This window comes from Seriola dumerili, unplaced genomic scaffold (assembly GCF_002260705.1).
Source record: "Seriola dumerili isolate Sdu_G_001 unplaced genomic scaffold, Sdu_1.0 BDQW01000070.1, whole genome shotgun sequence".
NCBI lineage: Eukaryota > Metazoa > Chordata > Actinopteri > Carangiformes > Carangidae > Seriola > Seriola dumerili.
Window position 1 is genome coordinate 937,547 of NW_019174325.1, and position 16,737 is coordinate 954,283.

A 16,737-nucleotide genomic window follows, 5' to 3' on the forward strand; every position below is an offset into this window, starting at 1 on the left:
GTAATGCACATTGGTCCAAGTCTGTGTACTACAGCAACTAGTACACAGGACGTGTGTGTGTGTGTAGTATTGTGGCACGCTTCACATCTTAAGTAGCTGCCCTGCACATCCACACAGGTGTCTTCACTTACACTGATTAGACCATATGAGGTCGACACACTAAATGAAATGGGAGACCCTTTTGTCGCAGCACAGGTGTAATCAACAACATTAACGATTGCTGCGTCCCACTGAAGTGAGCGTGTGCTATTGTCCCGGTGATCAGACGTGCTGCCACATCACTTCAGCAGCTAAAGGGAGCTTCATCAAGCCTCAGGGCCCCGTCCTTTCCACACACTGCCCTGAGAAGAGACCTAATCACGCAAGTGAAAACAGCTGTGTGGGAGAACAACAGCTGTGAAGGGTAGTTGTAGTAGTTAGTCGTCAAGTGAAAAACTCAACCTGCTCCATATTTCAGGAATTTTAAGTTATTACCCAAATTACTGGGGGGAAAAACAAACAATTTAAAGTGCAGTTTATTGCATGAAAAAGAAAGTACTTGGCACAAAAATTACAAAAGTAAAAAGTTTTATGTTTAACAATTTACAGTGGTTTTTCCTCAATTCATCAAGTCATCCTATGTGACAGCTTTACAGTGTTTACAGCTGTCATGGGGCCAGACGGTGATACAAGCAGACTTTAATAAAAACTCTTCGGGTAAATCCTAAGTAGTTGCAGATTTATTTTGCATGTAACCATTGGTCATTTATTTAATAAGACTAGAGATCACCTTGTGAAAGCTGTGGATCCAAATAAAGAATAAATAATAATAATTGCTAATTGGTGGTGTTTACTGAAGGTTTTCACATTGTTTTGTTCCCTTAAGATAATATGAAAATACTATTAATCCGCCAATAATACTGCTGTCAGATTTGGGGCTATTTACTTCCAGTAATTTCACTTCAATTCAGGAACTGAATTTCTTCAGTCAAAGCTGTTGAAACACATAATGACTGGATTGAGAAGTCGTAGGTCGTTTATTATTATAATTTATATGATAATTTCACTTCGATCTGGAATACAGTGCACTGGAAGCAAATCAACTCCAAACCTGGCTAATATTGCTCGTCATACTGCTGCATAGAGGAGGGTGAGCATCAGTAGTAGAAGCAGTAAAAAGGTGGCACATTAAATCAACAATAGGTTCAGCGCTCATACCATTAAACAGACACAGGTTTAACATTAATAAATTGGTCTGATCAATACAAAATTAATCTCATCAATATGAAAAAACAGTGCAAGAGAAGCATAGAAAAAAAAACAAAAACAAAAAAAATCTACTGGTTGAAGGAAGACGACGGTTTTAAGGCAGAGGACAAACTGGACAGAAGAAGTTGAGACAGATTTATCAATACTGTGGTCTTTCATGGACAGAAAGGAAAGAGCACCCAAGTGCAAATGGACTCATTATTATTGTATATCTCTATATTAGAGGTATCAGGCACTCTATTTCACGTTAACACAACCACACAACCGAAGTCTGTCTCCGCAGCTGTGCAAGTGTTTGTTTTCCCTGCTCTGGTTTCTAGTTTCAGCTGAACCTGTCCTGGTTTCACAAGTGGTTGTGGAGCAGATGGAGAGAGTTGCTTTGGCAGCTCTAAGCCATGGTTTTCTTCTTGCACTCCACGGAGCAGAAGAGGAAGCCCTGCACGGCCATGAAGCGCTGGCCCATCAGGCACTTGGAGCAGCCGGAGCACTTGAAGCACTCCGGCTCAGCGTGCCAGTGGTGCTCGCCGTAGGAAACCCTCTGCGCCTCGGGCTCCACCGCATTCTGGCAGGCGGCGCATTTCTGGGATGGAGGAGGAGATAATGATGTCGAGTCACATATCAGATCATCTATTTTCTTCCTTTTCTCAGTACTTTTTACTAAAACAAATTCAATCAACCTTTATGTTCCCTTCCCTGCAGCGGTCACCCTGCTGAACTCACAACCCCGGTGTCCCCCCCCCCACACACACAACCCAGAGACTGTGACTGCCACACCAACCCCCTCAGCCACCTAACCTTGCACTGAACTGTTCTGAACCGTCTCTACTCATTGTCTAGCACTCACTGTATTTATTCCCGCTACCTCATCATTGTAATTCGCTACCTCATCATTGTAATTCATTGTAATTCACAGTGTAATTTATTGTACCCTACATATGCACATCTCCACTTTACTTATGCACACCCTCACTTTACATACCTGTACAGCACACACTTGCACTTTAACTGCTCTTTTGCACTTCTGGTTAGATACTAACTGCATTTCGTTGTCTTAGTACGTGTACTCTGTGCAATGACAATAAAGTTGAATCTAATCTAATCTAATCATCTAATCTAATCTAATGTGTAAACATGAGACAAGCAGGCATACATAACAAATATACACAGAAAAACACTGCAGTGTCTATGCTTAGAAATGTAACTAATATTGGTCACAACTGTTGAAAGGTGTTATGTATTTTGAGTGCAATTTTACTTTACAGCCAAAAGAAAGCCTAAAAAGAAAAAGTGGAGCTATTTTCTCATTTCTAATCATCAATAACAAACATGTAAAAAGGTCCCATATTGTATAAAGTGAGATTTACATGTCTTTTTTTTTTTATTATAAAGCAGATCTAGGTTCTACATTAATTATCAAAGCGCTCAGTCCAAACTAAACTGAACCAGGGTTTTTTGGTTCTTAAAACCACAAATATATCTTCTTATAGATTCAAATAAAACACAGGAAAAGTGTAAAGTGTGGGAACTTAAAAAAAAACTATATTCAGTTGTGATGCTTGGCTGCACAGTGGAATCCCTGGTTCTTAACGTTTACAATGACACAGTCAGAATGAAGGCAAGTATGACGCTGCATAAAAACAGTGGCTTTGCAGGGGATTACGTCGGGTAAATCATGTAAACACACGCCGAGTGCTTCACATTCTTGGTTTTGGGTGGCCTGTGTTCATTTACAGTCCTTCTCTTGTACCAGGGAGTCTGTTGCTCAACCTGCATGAGACAGTTTTTACAATAAACTGCGACAATAAAGTGACACTTTAAATATATTCTTTTTAAGATTATTTTGAATTTTATCATTTAATTTTATAAATCAATTCAAAAATTATGACTGAGAGTTAAAGAGTGACATTTATTATTAGGTTTTTACAGAAAATATTTTATGTTACGTTATGTTTTATATCTTGTAGGTCCGATGAGGAGTTGAGGATTCCTGGCTCAGGGTTTTAACCCTCGTTAGTGCCACTCAAGCTAAGAATGCATGCACTCGGTGATCTTTGTTGTGGTTTAGATAGCAGCAAACAAACAAACAACAATTTCAACTATTCAAACAAACAAAAACCCAGAGAAAGATGGTCTGTCTCACCACAGCGTAGCTCTTCATGTAGCAGGGCTTGCACACAGGCTTTTCATTCTCCATGACGTACGTCTCTCCGGCAAGGATGCAGTCACACTCGAAACAGCAGAAGTGCTTCAGATGCCAGTTCTGTCCCTCAGCCTGAGTGTACTCATTGCTGAAGATCAGCTGTGGACAGACATGCATCAAGTTGATCAAGTCGAACCTCAAAACTGCAGAGAAAGTGATGCATGCATAAATAACCTCCTCTCACCTCATCACATCCTCCACAGCGCGGCTTCTCACTGTCTCCGTAGTGGCGTCCACAGTACAGCTTGCCTTTCTTCCAGAAGTAGATCATGTCCACCAGTAGTTCGCTGCAGGTACAGCAGACAAAGCATGCTGGGTGCCACAGCTTATCGTAGCCGGCGCGCTCGGCGTAGACGGCCGGCTCGCCCAGACGCATCGGCTGCTGGCAGTGATGGCACGTCTTGGAGAAGGGAAAAGAAAAGAAGAGATTTTTCCAGTTCAGTTTTTCTCCTTGTTGGTGTATAGTTGGGAGGATGATTTCAGTTTCTAATAATCTGAGGATTTTTCAATTGATCATTTAGACTATAAAACGTCACAACGTGCTCATTGTAAGTTGCCGGAGGTGATTATGAGCACTACCGGGATACGGACGTGTATGTGTAAAGCTGCCTCAGTCTCAGCTCAACTGACTTGTGTTAGAAAAGTCAGTTGCATCCTGTCCCAAACAGATTCCTTTCATCCCCTTCAGTAATAACAAAGAATTATTATGCACTTTTCAGTAGGTTTACACAAAGGGCAATATCCCTGTTTTTGAGTCCATTTCAAAGTCAAGCAGGGCGTCCTTTGATTGGACAAAAAGGCCATTTTATAAAGGGAGCATTTGAACTGTTCACCTTAGATCTCAGCTCTCCCTCAATCACAGAGAATGACACATTCTAGTGATTAACACGGGCAGAATTCCCCTTTATAACACAGATGGCACAGCCACTGTAACCTGACCCTGGTGTTTTTAATTATGATGACATGGAAGCTGCTGCAGGCTGAGTGTGAAGGCAGGGATAAGCGAACACAAAGTTGTTAAGTCGCTGCTGCTGCCAGGATAGAAGAGTGTGGTCCATCTCTTTTCTCTCTCCCCTTCTTCCTCCTCTCTCTTCCCCTTTCTCCACAACTTCTCTCCTTTTCAACCGCCCACCCGCCCCGAGTCTGGATCTGTTGGAGGTTTTCTTTCTCTACCTTTCTCCGTAAAGAGCCTTGAGATGATGTATGTTATAATTTGGCGCCACAGGAATAACATTTAATTGAATTGAACTGACATTGTGAAGTCATGGATACTGGAGGGAAATACAACATCAGAACATGAAAAAAATACATGAAACAGCTGCTCTTGCATAAGCTCTGCTGCTTCTTGTTTCAATATCAAAACCTTTTCTTAATGAGTCACAGTAGAACTAGAACAGGAATAAATCATTAGACTCCTAACAACAAGAATCAAATAACCACACATGGTAATAATATTTAAAAAAAAAAAAAACTTCAGTTGTGAATCATAAGTAAATCACTATCCACCATCCTGAATGGAGAAGGCTGAGTCAGAGTTGGTCTTATGGCTCCATCTAGTGTCCGGTGCAGCACCAACAGGTCTTTACTGTACATTTATTTTTTCCAAATTAATCATTCTGAGTAAGCAGTAGTTAAGTTTATTACTTTGAAAATGATTATTTTTTGCATTATGTGCCATATTGTGACATATCAATATCAGAAAATATAAATTTTAATCTTAAGAGACAGAAGATTAATATTTCATCCAGTTCACCCGGGCCTGGATGCCAGTGTGTAGATGTTTCAGAGAGTGACAGGAACTGACTGGGTGACAGACGAATAAACAGACAATAGATGAATAAAAATATCTTACAAAGTTCTGTTGTGGTAGTCCAGCTTGCTGAGCTCCAGGGACGCCCATGGCTCCGGCAGTGGCAGCAGTGCCCATGGCTCCTCCAGCTGGCCCAAAGCCAGCAGCTGGCCCAGTCCCCGGCCCTGAATGTGATCCAGCATCTCCAGCTCCAGCTCCGCTACCCCCTGCTCCAGGTCCAAAGCCGGCACCTACTCCAGGCCCACCCATAGGCCCGATACCGGTGCCTGCAGCCCCTGGCCCAAAGCCACCTCCAGCTCCAGCTCCAGCTCCAGTAACCCCAACTCCCGGTCTAAATCCAGCCCCTCCAACACCACCCCCAGCACCAACCCCAGCTCCAGGTGCACCAGGGCCAAACCCTGCTCCTCCAGCACCAGGCGCACCTCCAGCACCAACACCACCGGCTCCACCCTGCCCTCCTGCCTGAACCGCAGCCATCTCTTCAGGCAGCATAACGTCTCCGACCCCCAGGGCCTCATCCTTGTATTTGCGGACAAATTGCTGCATCTGCTTGACCTCGGCAGGAGTCAGTTCATGGCACATGGACGGGTCTTGGTCGTGCTCAGGCAGCTGGCGGGCCATCTGCTGCCGACGGTAAGCCGCTCCCTCTGTACCGGCCACCGGACGTTTCTCTGGTGGGAGGAGCTCGATGTAACGCACCGCCTGCAAGTCAGAGGGAAAAGAAAAGAAAAAAACTCAGAAAACTGTGTGAAGGACAGAGATGAGAAGAATGCAGAGAGAGACGTTAAAGACCAATCACAAACAACGTAAGGGGAAACTGTCCTGTGTTGTGGTGAGAAGACATGCAAAACATTGGACCTGCAGATACAGGACTAGACTCAACAAAGACAGATACAGGACTGACTGGGTGAGTTGATTCCAAAAAGACGATGAGTGTCCTGCTGAGTGATTTCAATAACTTTAAGTTAGGTACAAGGACTAAAATGAATATTATTGGGACCTCTAGTGGCCAAAGGCTTTCATGACCAACCCCAAACCTCTTTAAAAATGTCCTAAAACTTTATCACGGTGCTGATCAGGGAAAACAGTCCTTGAAAACTTCAGATCAAAAAAAAGCAGCAGCAGCTAAATGCCTCTTTGCAATTCATTTTCTGAATCAAACTAGTTAGCAGAGAGCTGTCATAAAAACCGTTCAGGATAAAGGCAGAGGTCAAAGGAATTTTTTTTTTGGGTGAATAAAAACAGCATCCTCTCGAAAAGAAAAATCTTTGGCTGTCGTCTCATATACAGGAAATAATACAATCCATACTAATCCATCCTAGTGGTCGAACTAGGGCCGCAGCAGCTACTGATGATTTTTATTGTCCATTAAATCGGTCAATTATTTTTTTTTGTTTTGTCAATTAATTAATGATTTAGCCAAACACAGGTTCTCAGAGCCTGAGGGGATTACTTTCAATTTCCTGTTTGTCTGAGCAGCTGCAGTGAAAGACTCCTAGATAATCAATTTACAGTGATAGAAAACGTTCAGAAGCAGCAAATCTCCACATTTGAGAAGCTTTAAAAAGTGTGTGTTATTCATTTTTGCTTGATAAATGACTTTTTTTTAACCCTTACCAGATACTTATTGGCTACTGGAGGTGCCCACTCATAGGTGACAGACTTCATTGGCACATCTTTGGGAACTGGCATCACGCTGGCTGATGTGGCGCTGAGTGGCGCCGGCACTTTGTTAGCCTTCATTGGTGCAGCACCTGCTGGTACGGGCTGAGCCAGGGCCTGGGCTTGAGCTCCGCTGGGTGCTGTACCTGCAGAGGCTCCAGCAGGCGGTACAGAACCGGGTCCGGTAGCAGCTCTAGCAGGCGGTACAGAACCGGGCCTGTTAGAAGCTCCAGCAGGCGGTACAGAACTGGGTCCGGTAGAAGCTCCAGCAGGCTGTACAGAACCAGCTCTGGCAGAGGGGGGCACAACAGTGGAAGTGGCGCTCGGCGGGACGATGTAAGCAGTGGCGGAGGCGGGCAGAGTGACGGTCATCATGTTGCCCTTGTAGCTGGGTATGCCGTCGGTCTTCAGCTTGGCGATGAGGCCGGTGTATTTGGTGTCCTCGAACAGCTTGCCTACCTTCTTGTTCTCCTCCGAGTTCATCGACACGTCGTGCTCCGCGAGGCCACATTTGCAGTTTCGGCAGATTTTTCTGCAGAGGAGAAAGACAGGAAAAAGATTTCTAATATTAACCTTTATGTTTTTAAGTTAAAGCTCAATTTAGTGTGGAACAGTGTTTTTATCTTCCTAATTGTGTATTCTTCATGTTTCAGATACACGCTGCTTTGGAAAAGTCTGGAATCTCTAATCCCTTCTGCTCTTCATTGCATTTTAATTTCAAAAACATGTTTTTGTATCGGAATTTCTCTTTCTACAACAATTATACAATTTGCTAAAATAGTAAATCAACACAATGAGCTCAGTGTTAAAATATCTTCTCTTCTCTTCTCACATGCCTCAACACAACTTGCTTCATATTCGCAGAATAACGATGACATAATTTACGGCTGTCTGGCGTGCTTCAGCACGACCAGGCCCACAGACTGCAAGCATGATGGGGAATAACACTCTCAGCTGTGTCAAGCTCTGTAAACACAGTTTGACTTGTATAGGTGAGAGCAAACAGCAATGACGACAGCATTTATATTCCAGAAACGTCTTGTAAACTGTGTGATATGCTCACTTTGAAATGATGCATGACTGAGGAAACGCCTGGCTGAATAAAGTGCCTTACATTTACATTCACATTAAACCCTTCCCTTTCTTTCTGGTGATATTGTATCTGGAGTTTAGGACGCCTTAAACCTTTAGGTGTGTGCAGCCTGATGACAACGCCCTAGATGTACGTGCTGTATAAAGTCAAATAATGTAGATCCTTACAGATCCAACACAGTGTCTGTAATAATCCAACACTCGTAGCTGGACATCAGACATTTCAAAGCTCAGACTGCCACCACAGATTCGTGGTGGGCCTTTGTGCTGGTCCTGTGGTGGGCATCAGGGCACCTGGCGCTGTCTTCAGGAAAACCAGCCATGTGTGGGTAATTGTCCAGACGGAACAGTCCAATTACTGGTCCAAATAAATGCACATATTGTGACAGATGGGGTAAGTAAGACAGGGAACCCTGGGTGGTCTGGACTGAATGTACACTGCCCCACATTGAAAAAACAAAACAAAACAGTGTCTCCACCAGCATCCATGTTGTTCTCAGCCTCCAATTATAGTTATTTAGCTGAATTAGGACCAGAAACCCCCCCCCAACCCCCTGAAGGCTCTGGCCCCCACTAATCAGACCTAAAGTCACCTCTACTGCAGACTCACATTGTTCTGATATTTTGTTAACAATAAGCCAACGGGACGTGGAGCTGTGTGTTCAAAGACAAACATGAAGCGCAGCAGCTCTCAGGAACAGCATGGTCCTATTACGCTGATAGAGTATTTTCAATTAAGCAAAGAGGAAAGTGATGTTATTGACCAGTCTGCGTGCTTTTCTTTTTTCTTTGCCTTTGAACAATGTGCGGAACAAGCATGTTTTTGTTCATGACTGTCCAGGTTCATAATTCTTTACTGAAATACCTGGAAAGTGCCCAAGTGAAGAGACTCCTTTGAATTACTGCTGATTTAATCTTGAAATTACCCATATGCCCCCCCCCCCCGATATCCACTGTTAACCCTGTTTCTGTGACGGTGCTGTGCTGTAGAGAGAGAAACTGCACAAACCTCCAGAAATGCAGTTCGAAGCCTTCACACTTGTCCTTGCACTTCAAGCAGGCTGCTCCAGCGCCAAACTCGTGACCCAGGGTCATCTGTAAACAGATCGCATGATTAGTGAAGCGATTTCACACTTTTAACTACTTAACCTCTGAGAGGAAATGTCGAGTTTCCTTAGGGCAAGACGTACCACGTAACTGGGGGAAAAAAAATACTGTAAATTAAATTCAAAAATTCAAGCGTTAGTTGCTCTTGGACGAAGTGGAACAACGCGCTGTGATGCTGTGCACTAGAGACCAAAATCAGATTTGGATTTCCTGAAGGGACCCACCCAGACTCTGATAAAAGTGATGCTGAGTATGGGAAATAATTCCTCTCGGTAACTCCGGTAGACAAGTAAAAGCAATGACATCTGGAAGCGTCTAAAACCGGCAGCAACAAAAGTCAGAAGACTGAATAATCAATGCAGCGTATAGGATAGGAAGCCATTTTTATTTTCCTGTCCCATTTTCTGTGCGGATATAACAGCAGCCTTTCCCATAGATAGGAACATACATGGGAACGCCTTGTTTCACTCTTTTCAAACTAAACTATTTGCCCACACACCTGTCTGAGTCGTGTGCACTTCTGTGTGCAGCCGCCTTGCTAGCGTGCGCATGCAAACTGATTGGTCACACGCTGTACCACCCACCACCACAAGTAAATTCTAAACCTGTGGGAAACACTGAGCAGTAAAAACATAAAAAACTCAAGATGGGGGAAATTCTAGCATGACATGATTTGATTTTTGATGAACCGAATACGATTGCACTAACATGCAGCACTGGTTTGGGAGAAAACTATATTTTAAAGTCAATACAAGCCCTGAGTTCAAATTATTTGTGATCCACACCGAATTGTTTTCTTCTTGCCTTTAGAATGACTTCAGCAGCTCGTCTCTTCCACAGAAAACCTCCAGCTGCCTCCGTTAAGTGCCATAAAGTATGTCAGCCTTTCTCCAGCCCTTTTGGCTGCAGACTCTGGAGCTCTTGTCTCTTTCACTTCAACCTTTTTCCCCCGTCTTCAGTGTCAAACAATACTCATGTCCACCTTCAGCCATTACTGCCGTTTACAACCATATATGGTCAACTATTCAATGATGCCGAAGGCTTTGTGCAATCCAGCCGGCCCCCCTGTTGTCGGAGGGATGTTTCTGACCCAAAAGAAACTAACTGGTGAGGAATGCAGAGAGAGATTCCTGTATTTGACGGTGAAACCTTGATGCCAATATTTTAGCTTTCATCACAGCTTCCAGAGCAGAGAGAGAGAGAGAGAGAGAGAGAGAGAGAGAGACACTTCTTTCTTCCACCTGGGAGTCGTTGACGAGCACAGGAGCAAAGTTAAACACCATGATTTGTGGTGATAATTAAAACACATGAGTGAATCTTAGTGAAGTTGCACGTGCACTCTCCTGCTTTCACTTTTACCGGCAGCATAAACAGAACTGTAGGAATAGATTCTCAACTAGGGACAAGAGTTTAAAATTAGCAGTTCAGTTTTATGCTTTGCATTGTCCCTAAAAAAATAAATAAACAAACTAAAATCAATTCATTTTACTTGTAAAATGGTCTGTAAAAACAAATCAGTGAAATTATATTTCGAATAGTAAATGTCTTTCCCTGGCTTTGAGCACCACTCTCCACCTTACACTTTCAGCGCAAACTAATATTTTTATCCCTTAAATGTATATTTTATAGCAGTATCTTATTTAATGTTTTAATGCATCACGTGAAGCACTTGCCTGTATGTTATATAAATAAAACATTCATTGCCTTAGCATAAGTTAATACAAGCAGAAGCAAAGTGAAAACCTTCATACCTTCTTAATTTGATTCATTTTGTGTTTATAAAGAAATGGAACGGTTCAAATATAAAAAAGTTATTCAGTCCTTAAAGTTATTAATCTTTCCTGCTTTTCTTCTAATGTTTCTCCCGGTAATTCACATTCATTTCTTTCACTATTATCTTTGGGAGGGCTGGGTGTGAGTTGAAATTGTTTCTAATACTGGTGCCAACACGGGAGATTCAGTATCGATACCAAAACAATACTTAACTGGAACTAAAGGAGCCAAACTTCATAAATGTTAAATGTCAGCTGTACAAAAACTTAATAAAGTACGATCTAAAATTGGCTGCATTTTTAAGTGAATCAGGAACCGAGGATCTGATTAACTTTCAGTCGTCTATACTCTGTGCCATGGTCACATTTCTGTTGGTATAAGAAAAAAGGTTTAATTCTATGTGCAGAAAGATTTTGCCGCATCCGTTTCAGGCTGTTGTGAACTACTGTAGATACTTGGAGTTTGAGATGTGAGAATTTCCTGTATTCCTTTTAAAGCCCTCTGGATGAGAGCATCAGCAAAATACTTTAAGTGCTAAAGTAAGTGTTTGGATTTGAGGCGTCCCAAACTAAGTGTTTACCACTTGCGGAAGTCTAAATTCTTATCTTGAAGACTCACAGTGGAGACGACCGGCCATTTTTGGCTGAGGTCACTCACTCAGTTGATGTTGATCAGCGACTTCTTAGTGTGACTAAACCTGCAGGGTGATCCGTTCTGGCGACAAAAAGAAGCTGTTCAGACATAAAGTATACAGCTCCAGTCAGATGAGTCATATTCATGAGTCATCTTGTTGCTGCAGGGCTGAACTGGGCTACGGAGCCATTTTAATTTCGACTGGCCACCTGCTCTCAGACATCTTGTTTCTGCAGCCGAAACACAGATTTTAAACTTCTAAAAATAAATGTAATTACACTGTCTGAGTTGCCTTCCATCTACAGTATGCCTACAGTATTTTATTTAAGAAGCATGTTTCTGCTTTACAGCGTAGCAGCTGTTTTAAGTTTAGTGTCACTTCACAATACTATATATAGTATGACACAATGCCCACTCCTCTTTCTGTTCCTTCTTTCTGGGAGGCCTGAAGATGAAGAAATATATTTATCTGTATACATAATATCATCATATCAGCTGCCTCATTGCTGCTGTTTTGGAGGCAGTTTTTTATTTTGATATTTGATTTGTCTAAAGTGTCAGCAGCTCTTCTGTTTTCCACTCTGTTACACAGAAATCTTAAATATACTTGAGAAAAAGGAGAGATGTTTGGAAGATTAGGTCACTCATCTCTGTTGCAAAGTTTTTCCTTGCGTATGGCAACTTCACCAACCACTTAGGTGTTTAGAGAGGAAAATGACTCTCAGTGAGGTCAGAGCTTCAGAGACAGACGTCCAGAAATAACTTAAATTTAACAGAGTGGCAGTGATGATTTCCCAGCCTGTACACAGTGAGCTCTCAGTCACTACTTATTACCTCTGATCCCTTTTTGGATGATCATATGAGCTTAATTGAGCGTAATATTACCTAAATACACAGGCTGCTTGTTTGACATTAATTACAGCACCTCTCGCTGACTGAGGCGCTCTCAGAGACCTGCAGCCTCCAGCAGCCAGACTTATCTCCTCCAGGGATTAAAAGCAGATGTCAGACTGGGGCTGTCTGGGTCACACAGCTGCTAAGAACCGCTTTCCAGCGGCAGCTTACTGTGTATATAAATGAGTTTCCTGTGCTTTTAATAGAGTTGACTTTGTTATCTTGCCCCCAGCAGGTCTCACTGACCAGCAACTGGCAAATGGACCTGAAAAAGAAAGTGTAGGAAAATAGCCCCAGCCACAGCATACAGTTTGGCTCTGTTACAGGCTGGTAAATTCCTTCACATTGGCAGACAACAAACTATCTGCTAGAGATCCTGCTCCATTTCAAAAGTCTAACCGCCAAAAATAAAAAGAAGAAGTATCAAATAAGATCTTGCAAAAAAGACACAATAGCCAGTGAATCCTCCCACACATGCATGCTTCATCTAACTGCGACAGTGTGTCCCGGCATGTGAAGAATGCAGGGACAAATCGTCAGCACGCTGGAAACATACTGATGTTTGGTGCACACAGACTGCCAATACAGACTACACTTTGGCTGTATTTTAAACTTGTGCGGTTGACTGAAGCCAAAGTGACGACATATTAAAAGTTGCAGCTTGTGGAGTGATTGATGCTGCAGCTTCACTGCTACACACGTCACATCACATTAACCGTGTTGTACCCCTGCAGCAATCTGCCTTGCACTGGCTTCCACTGCTGCCAGCTATGTGCAGGTCTACGCAAGAATCGCATGGCTCAGCAAACTGAGGTGATATGGGTCAGGCGTGTTCACAGCATGTAGGGTAAAATAGCACCAGTAAAGAATCCCCTTGTCACAAAAAGAAATAAGTTTCATGCACATTTCTGCTGCTGAGATTTCGTATTGAGATGTAGGTTAGAGATAGAGGTGTATATTAAACAATTCCAACAATAATTCCTCATCTCAGCACGTTGGGATGTTAGTATCAGGCAGATGCAAAATGTACATGGTCTATTGGTGACATATGTTACTGTTTTCAGCACAAATCCATTGAATACAACATGGTGTATGTATTGTGAATGTGATCCACGTCTGAAACAGCAAGACCCACACTTTGAGAGAACCATCCTAACATTTTAAGTCACAAAACAGACTAGATAACTTTGACCCTCCCTTGTATGGCCAAACTCCACTAACAACTCCATTAATTTTGCTTCATCTTGATTAAAAGCGTGGATACATAAAGATTAATACATTATTAAACATCTTAGAAGCTCAAATAAGAGTAGCTTTACAATTCGGCGAGTGTCAGATTCAAACTGCAACATTAACTCTGGGGCAAATTAACCTTTACAACTGGTTTACGTTTTACTACTACGATGATTTTCGCCCCCTGAAGAGGAGTTGTCTTTGGTACAGAGCAACGCGCACTGATACCAAACTATCACTATTGTAAAAACTAGAGCCGTTTCGGGGGGGAAACAATATCTGTGCCGAACTTCGCAAAGTCTTATATTGTCTTTATTAAACAACCGCTAATGTGTAATAGAGCTTGTGAATTTTGTTGATACACGGGTTGACACTATATTTGCAAAATTTCATACGCAGTTCGTTGGTGAGTTCTTCCAGACGGGAACATATTTTCAAAGTGAATTAACGTTGTCAAGAAAGAAGGGCGAGCTGTTAGCTTCGTAAACCAATCAAGAGACAAACGTTTGTTGATATCTATCAACTTGCTATTGTTGTTAAGCGGTTAAGCCTTTCGTATTTACATAATTTAATTCGGAGTTTATCAAGGAAAACGCACAAACACGACTCCGGAACACCTTCAAAAGGAAAGTAGAAAATTACTCGAGAAAGTGTGTCTGTGATAGTGTAACTTTTCTCGCCACCTGCCCCATGCTCGGCACACCTTCTCAGGGCGTTCCCCGGTCAGTCCGAGGCACCGACGGAGAACACTGAGGAGGAGGAGGGGGGGGGCTTACCTTCTTCACTTCCTTCTCTATCTCCATTGTTAGGTCTGACGGCGCGAAGTTTTCTTGGTCCAGACGAAGCGAGCAGCAGAGTTTCTCCTGAGACAACTGTCAAAAAACAAAAGCGGACAGGAGACGGAGCAGGGAAATAATACAACAACCCGGCTCACTCTCCGCTTTCTCTTCGGAGGTCCTGTTCCGCACTGGTGTCAAGTTTAGCAGAGTCAACGAAGTGGTTTCCGGTCAGAGCTTCAAAATAAAATCACTTTTTTCCACAACTCGCTAACAAACTAAAACAAACACATTTCTGAATATAATAATTTAGTATTACAAAATCAGAGACGAAAGTAAAAAGAATAAGAGTTAGAAAGATTAATATATGTGTAGACTTATAAAGATATTGTTTTTTTTTAAATAGGTGAATGGCAATATATCAAATAAATTTTAAATGAACACACTGTCATAAGACAAGGCACCATTTGCCCAGGCTAACAGCACTTAGTCGCATGGGGGGGGGGGTTGCAAAATGTACTTATATTTAATAAACTGCTCACAAATGATGTAGATATTTAAGGTGTGCTCCTACCCATTCATATCCACAATTATAACACAAAAGTAGCCATTAAAGTCACTAGAGCCAGTGCCTCTAAGACTCCTTTTACTGTTACACATTACATATGTTTTACCTACAGACAAACTGACCTTAAAATAAAAAATAGCTTTGTCATACCTACAAAAACCAGTTTAAATTAGTTTGAAGAAATTATCACATATATATCTGCCCTGACATAATACATAACCACACTGCAAAACAGCTAGAAGCAGGAATGGCGTGGGTTTAAAATAAGCAAACTTTAATTAGATTAAAATGACACAATTGCTTATAAAACAATGACAAAAACGTTAATTTAATTTTTAATACCACCACACTATTTTATTACATAAATGTATGTCCCCATTATGAACAACAGTTTATTGCTTTTTTCATTTTATTTTGAAAAATTTCTTACTTCTGAAAAATATTTACGTAAGCTCTCCAGCTTGACGCGGCTTTCCACTCTGGACATCCAGTTTCCTTTTCATTGATGTTTCAAGGAGAGCTTCTGCTTTGACTGAGCTGCAACTCAACCAATAGAAATAGAGAAAGCGAGCACTCTAGCGAAAGCTGACCAATCAGAGAACAGCAGGGGCGTGTTCTTATAGTAACAAAGGAAACGATAGTATTCTGACAGTTTCAACCTGCTGTAGTCATAGACTGTATATAAAAATGGACGTAGTCTCCGGGGCTGAAAAGTGAAGCCAACGCGGAAGTGCCTTAATGTGCAATACCACCGAGGTTCCGCTGGGGGCGGGCTCCAAAAACTCTGGTTCCAATACACACTCATAAAAACACCAACTTCTCTCATGAAATACTCAGTCGATACATTTTTTCCGCAACTCATTACGGTGTGATGGGCTAAATTCACACTTCTTGTTCAGTGTTGTGGTGGTCCATCTCAAAATAATCACCAAATTAATTAGATATTAGGCAATAAAAACAGGTATTTTTGGGGGGCGTGGCTGTTTGATTGATATACCTGGTCTGCAATGATTGATCAGATGACGCGGCAGGTCGGGAGGTCGATCACCGCAGGATCAGTCACCGGAGGAGAGCTTGTGTCGTGTGCTCATCATATTGAATCAGTTTTGTTGAATATTATTTTCCTCAATATTTGTCGGTGGAAGAATAATTTAGCACTGACAGTTTTGCTGTTTGTTATTTAGTTTTAATGAGTTTTCGGTTCACAGTAATTATGGCTCATTCTTCGTCACTAACAAACTGGAGAGATGGTGATGATGATATACAGTTTTTTTCGGTAAGTAAATGTTTATTTTCTGAACGTCCTACAGTTTTAATGTGAATGATGCTAGTAAAAAAGCTAGTGCGTTTTTTCCCTACGTGCTTTGACCGGAGAACGGAGACAGTTAACACTTTGCTAACCTAGCTAGCTAGCTAGCTAGCGGGTAACTTAGTGTTTGTTATGCTAACCGTACCTGGTCCCAAACATGCAAACATTTGCAGGACAAGGATAAATATAGTTTAACTTATTTAACTCTCATGTTATTAGAAAAAGTCAGTCGCTGATAGAATTTTCCTACATACAGCAAAACATTCAGGTTTATCCCATTAACTTATTTTCTGTCTCCTCTTCTCGCTGGTATCGTATTGAGTTCAATACACAATGTATACTAGAACATTATCTTGTGGGGGTTTGTCATTGAATACTGTAAATTCATACACAGGAGTCCTCAACTGAAGCAGGTATTCATGCACCTGTCCT

At 42.0% G+C, this 16,737-nt stretch overlaps 1 protein-coding gene across 1 annotated transcript; it reads right to left on the reverse strand.

Moving 5' to 3' along the window:
• Window positions 1-497: 497 nt before the first annotated feature.
• On the reverse strand, window positions 498-14,629 carry tes (testin LIM domain protein). The gene is made up of 7 exons (XM_022743619.1): window positions 14,429-14,629; window positions 9,022-9,107; window positions 6,876-7,452; window positions 5,301-5,960; window positions 3,633-3,848; window positions 3,389-3,547; window positions 498-1,828 (listed from the first exon to the last, which is right to left on the reverse strand). The coding sequence occupies exons 1-7, from the start codon at window positions 14,453-14,455 to the stop codon at window positions 1,637-1,639; spliced, it is 1,917 nt and encodes a 638-aa protein (XP_022599340.1). The 5' UTR covers window positions 14,456-14,629; the 3' UTR covers window positions 498-1,636.
• Window positions 14,630-16,737: the final 2,108 nt, after the last annotated feature.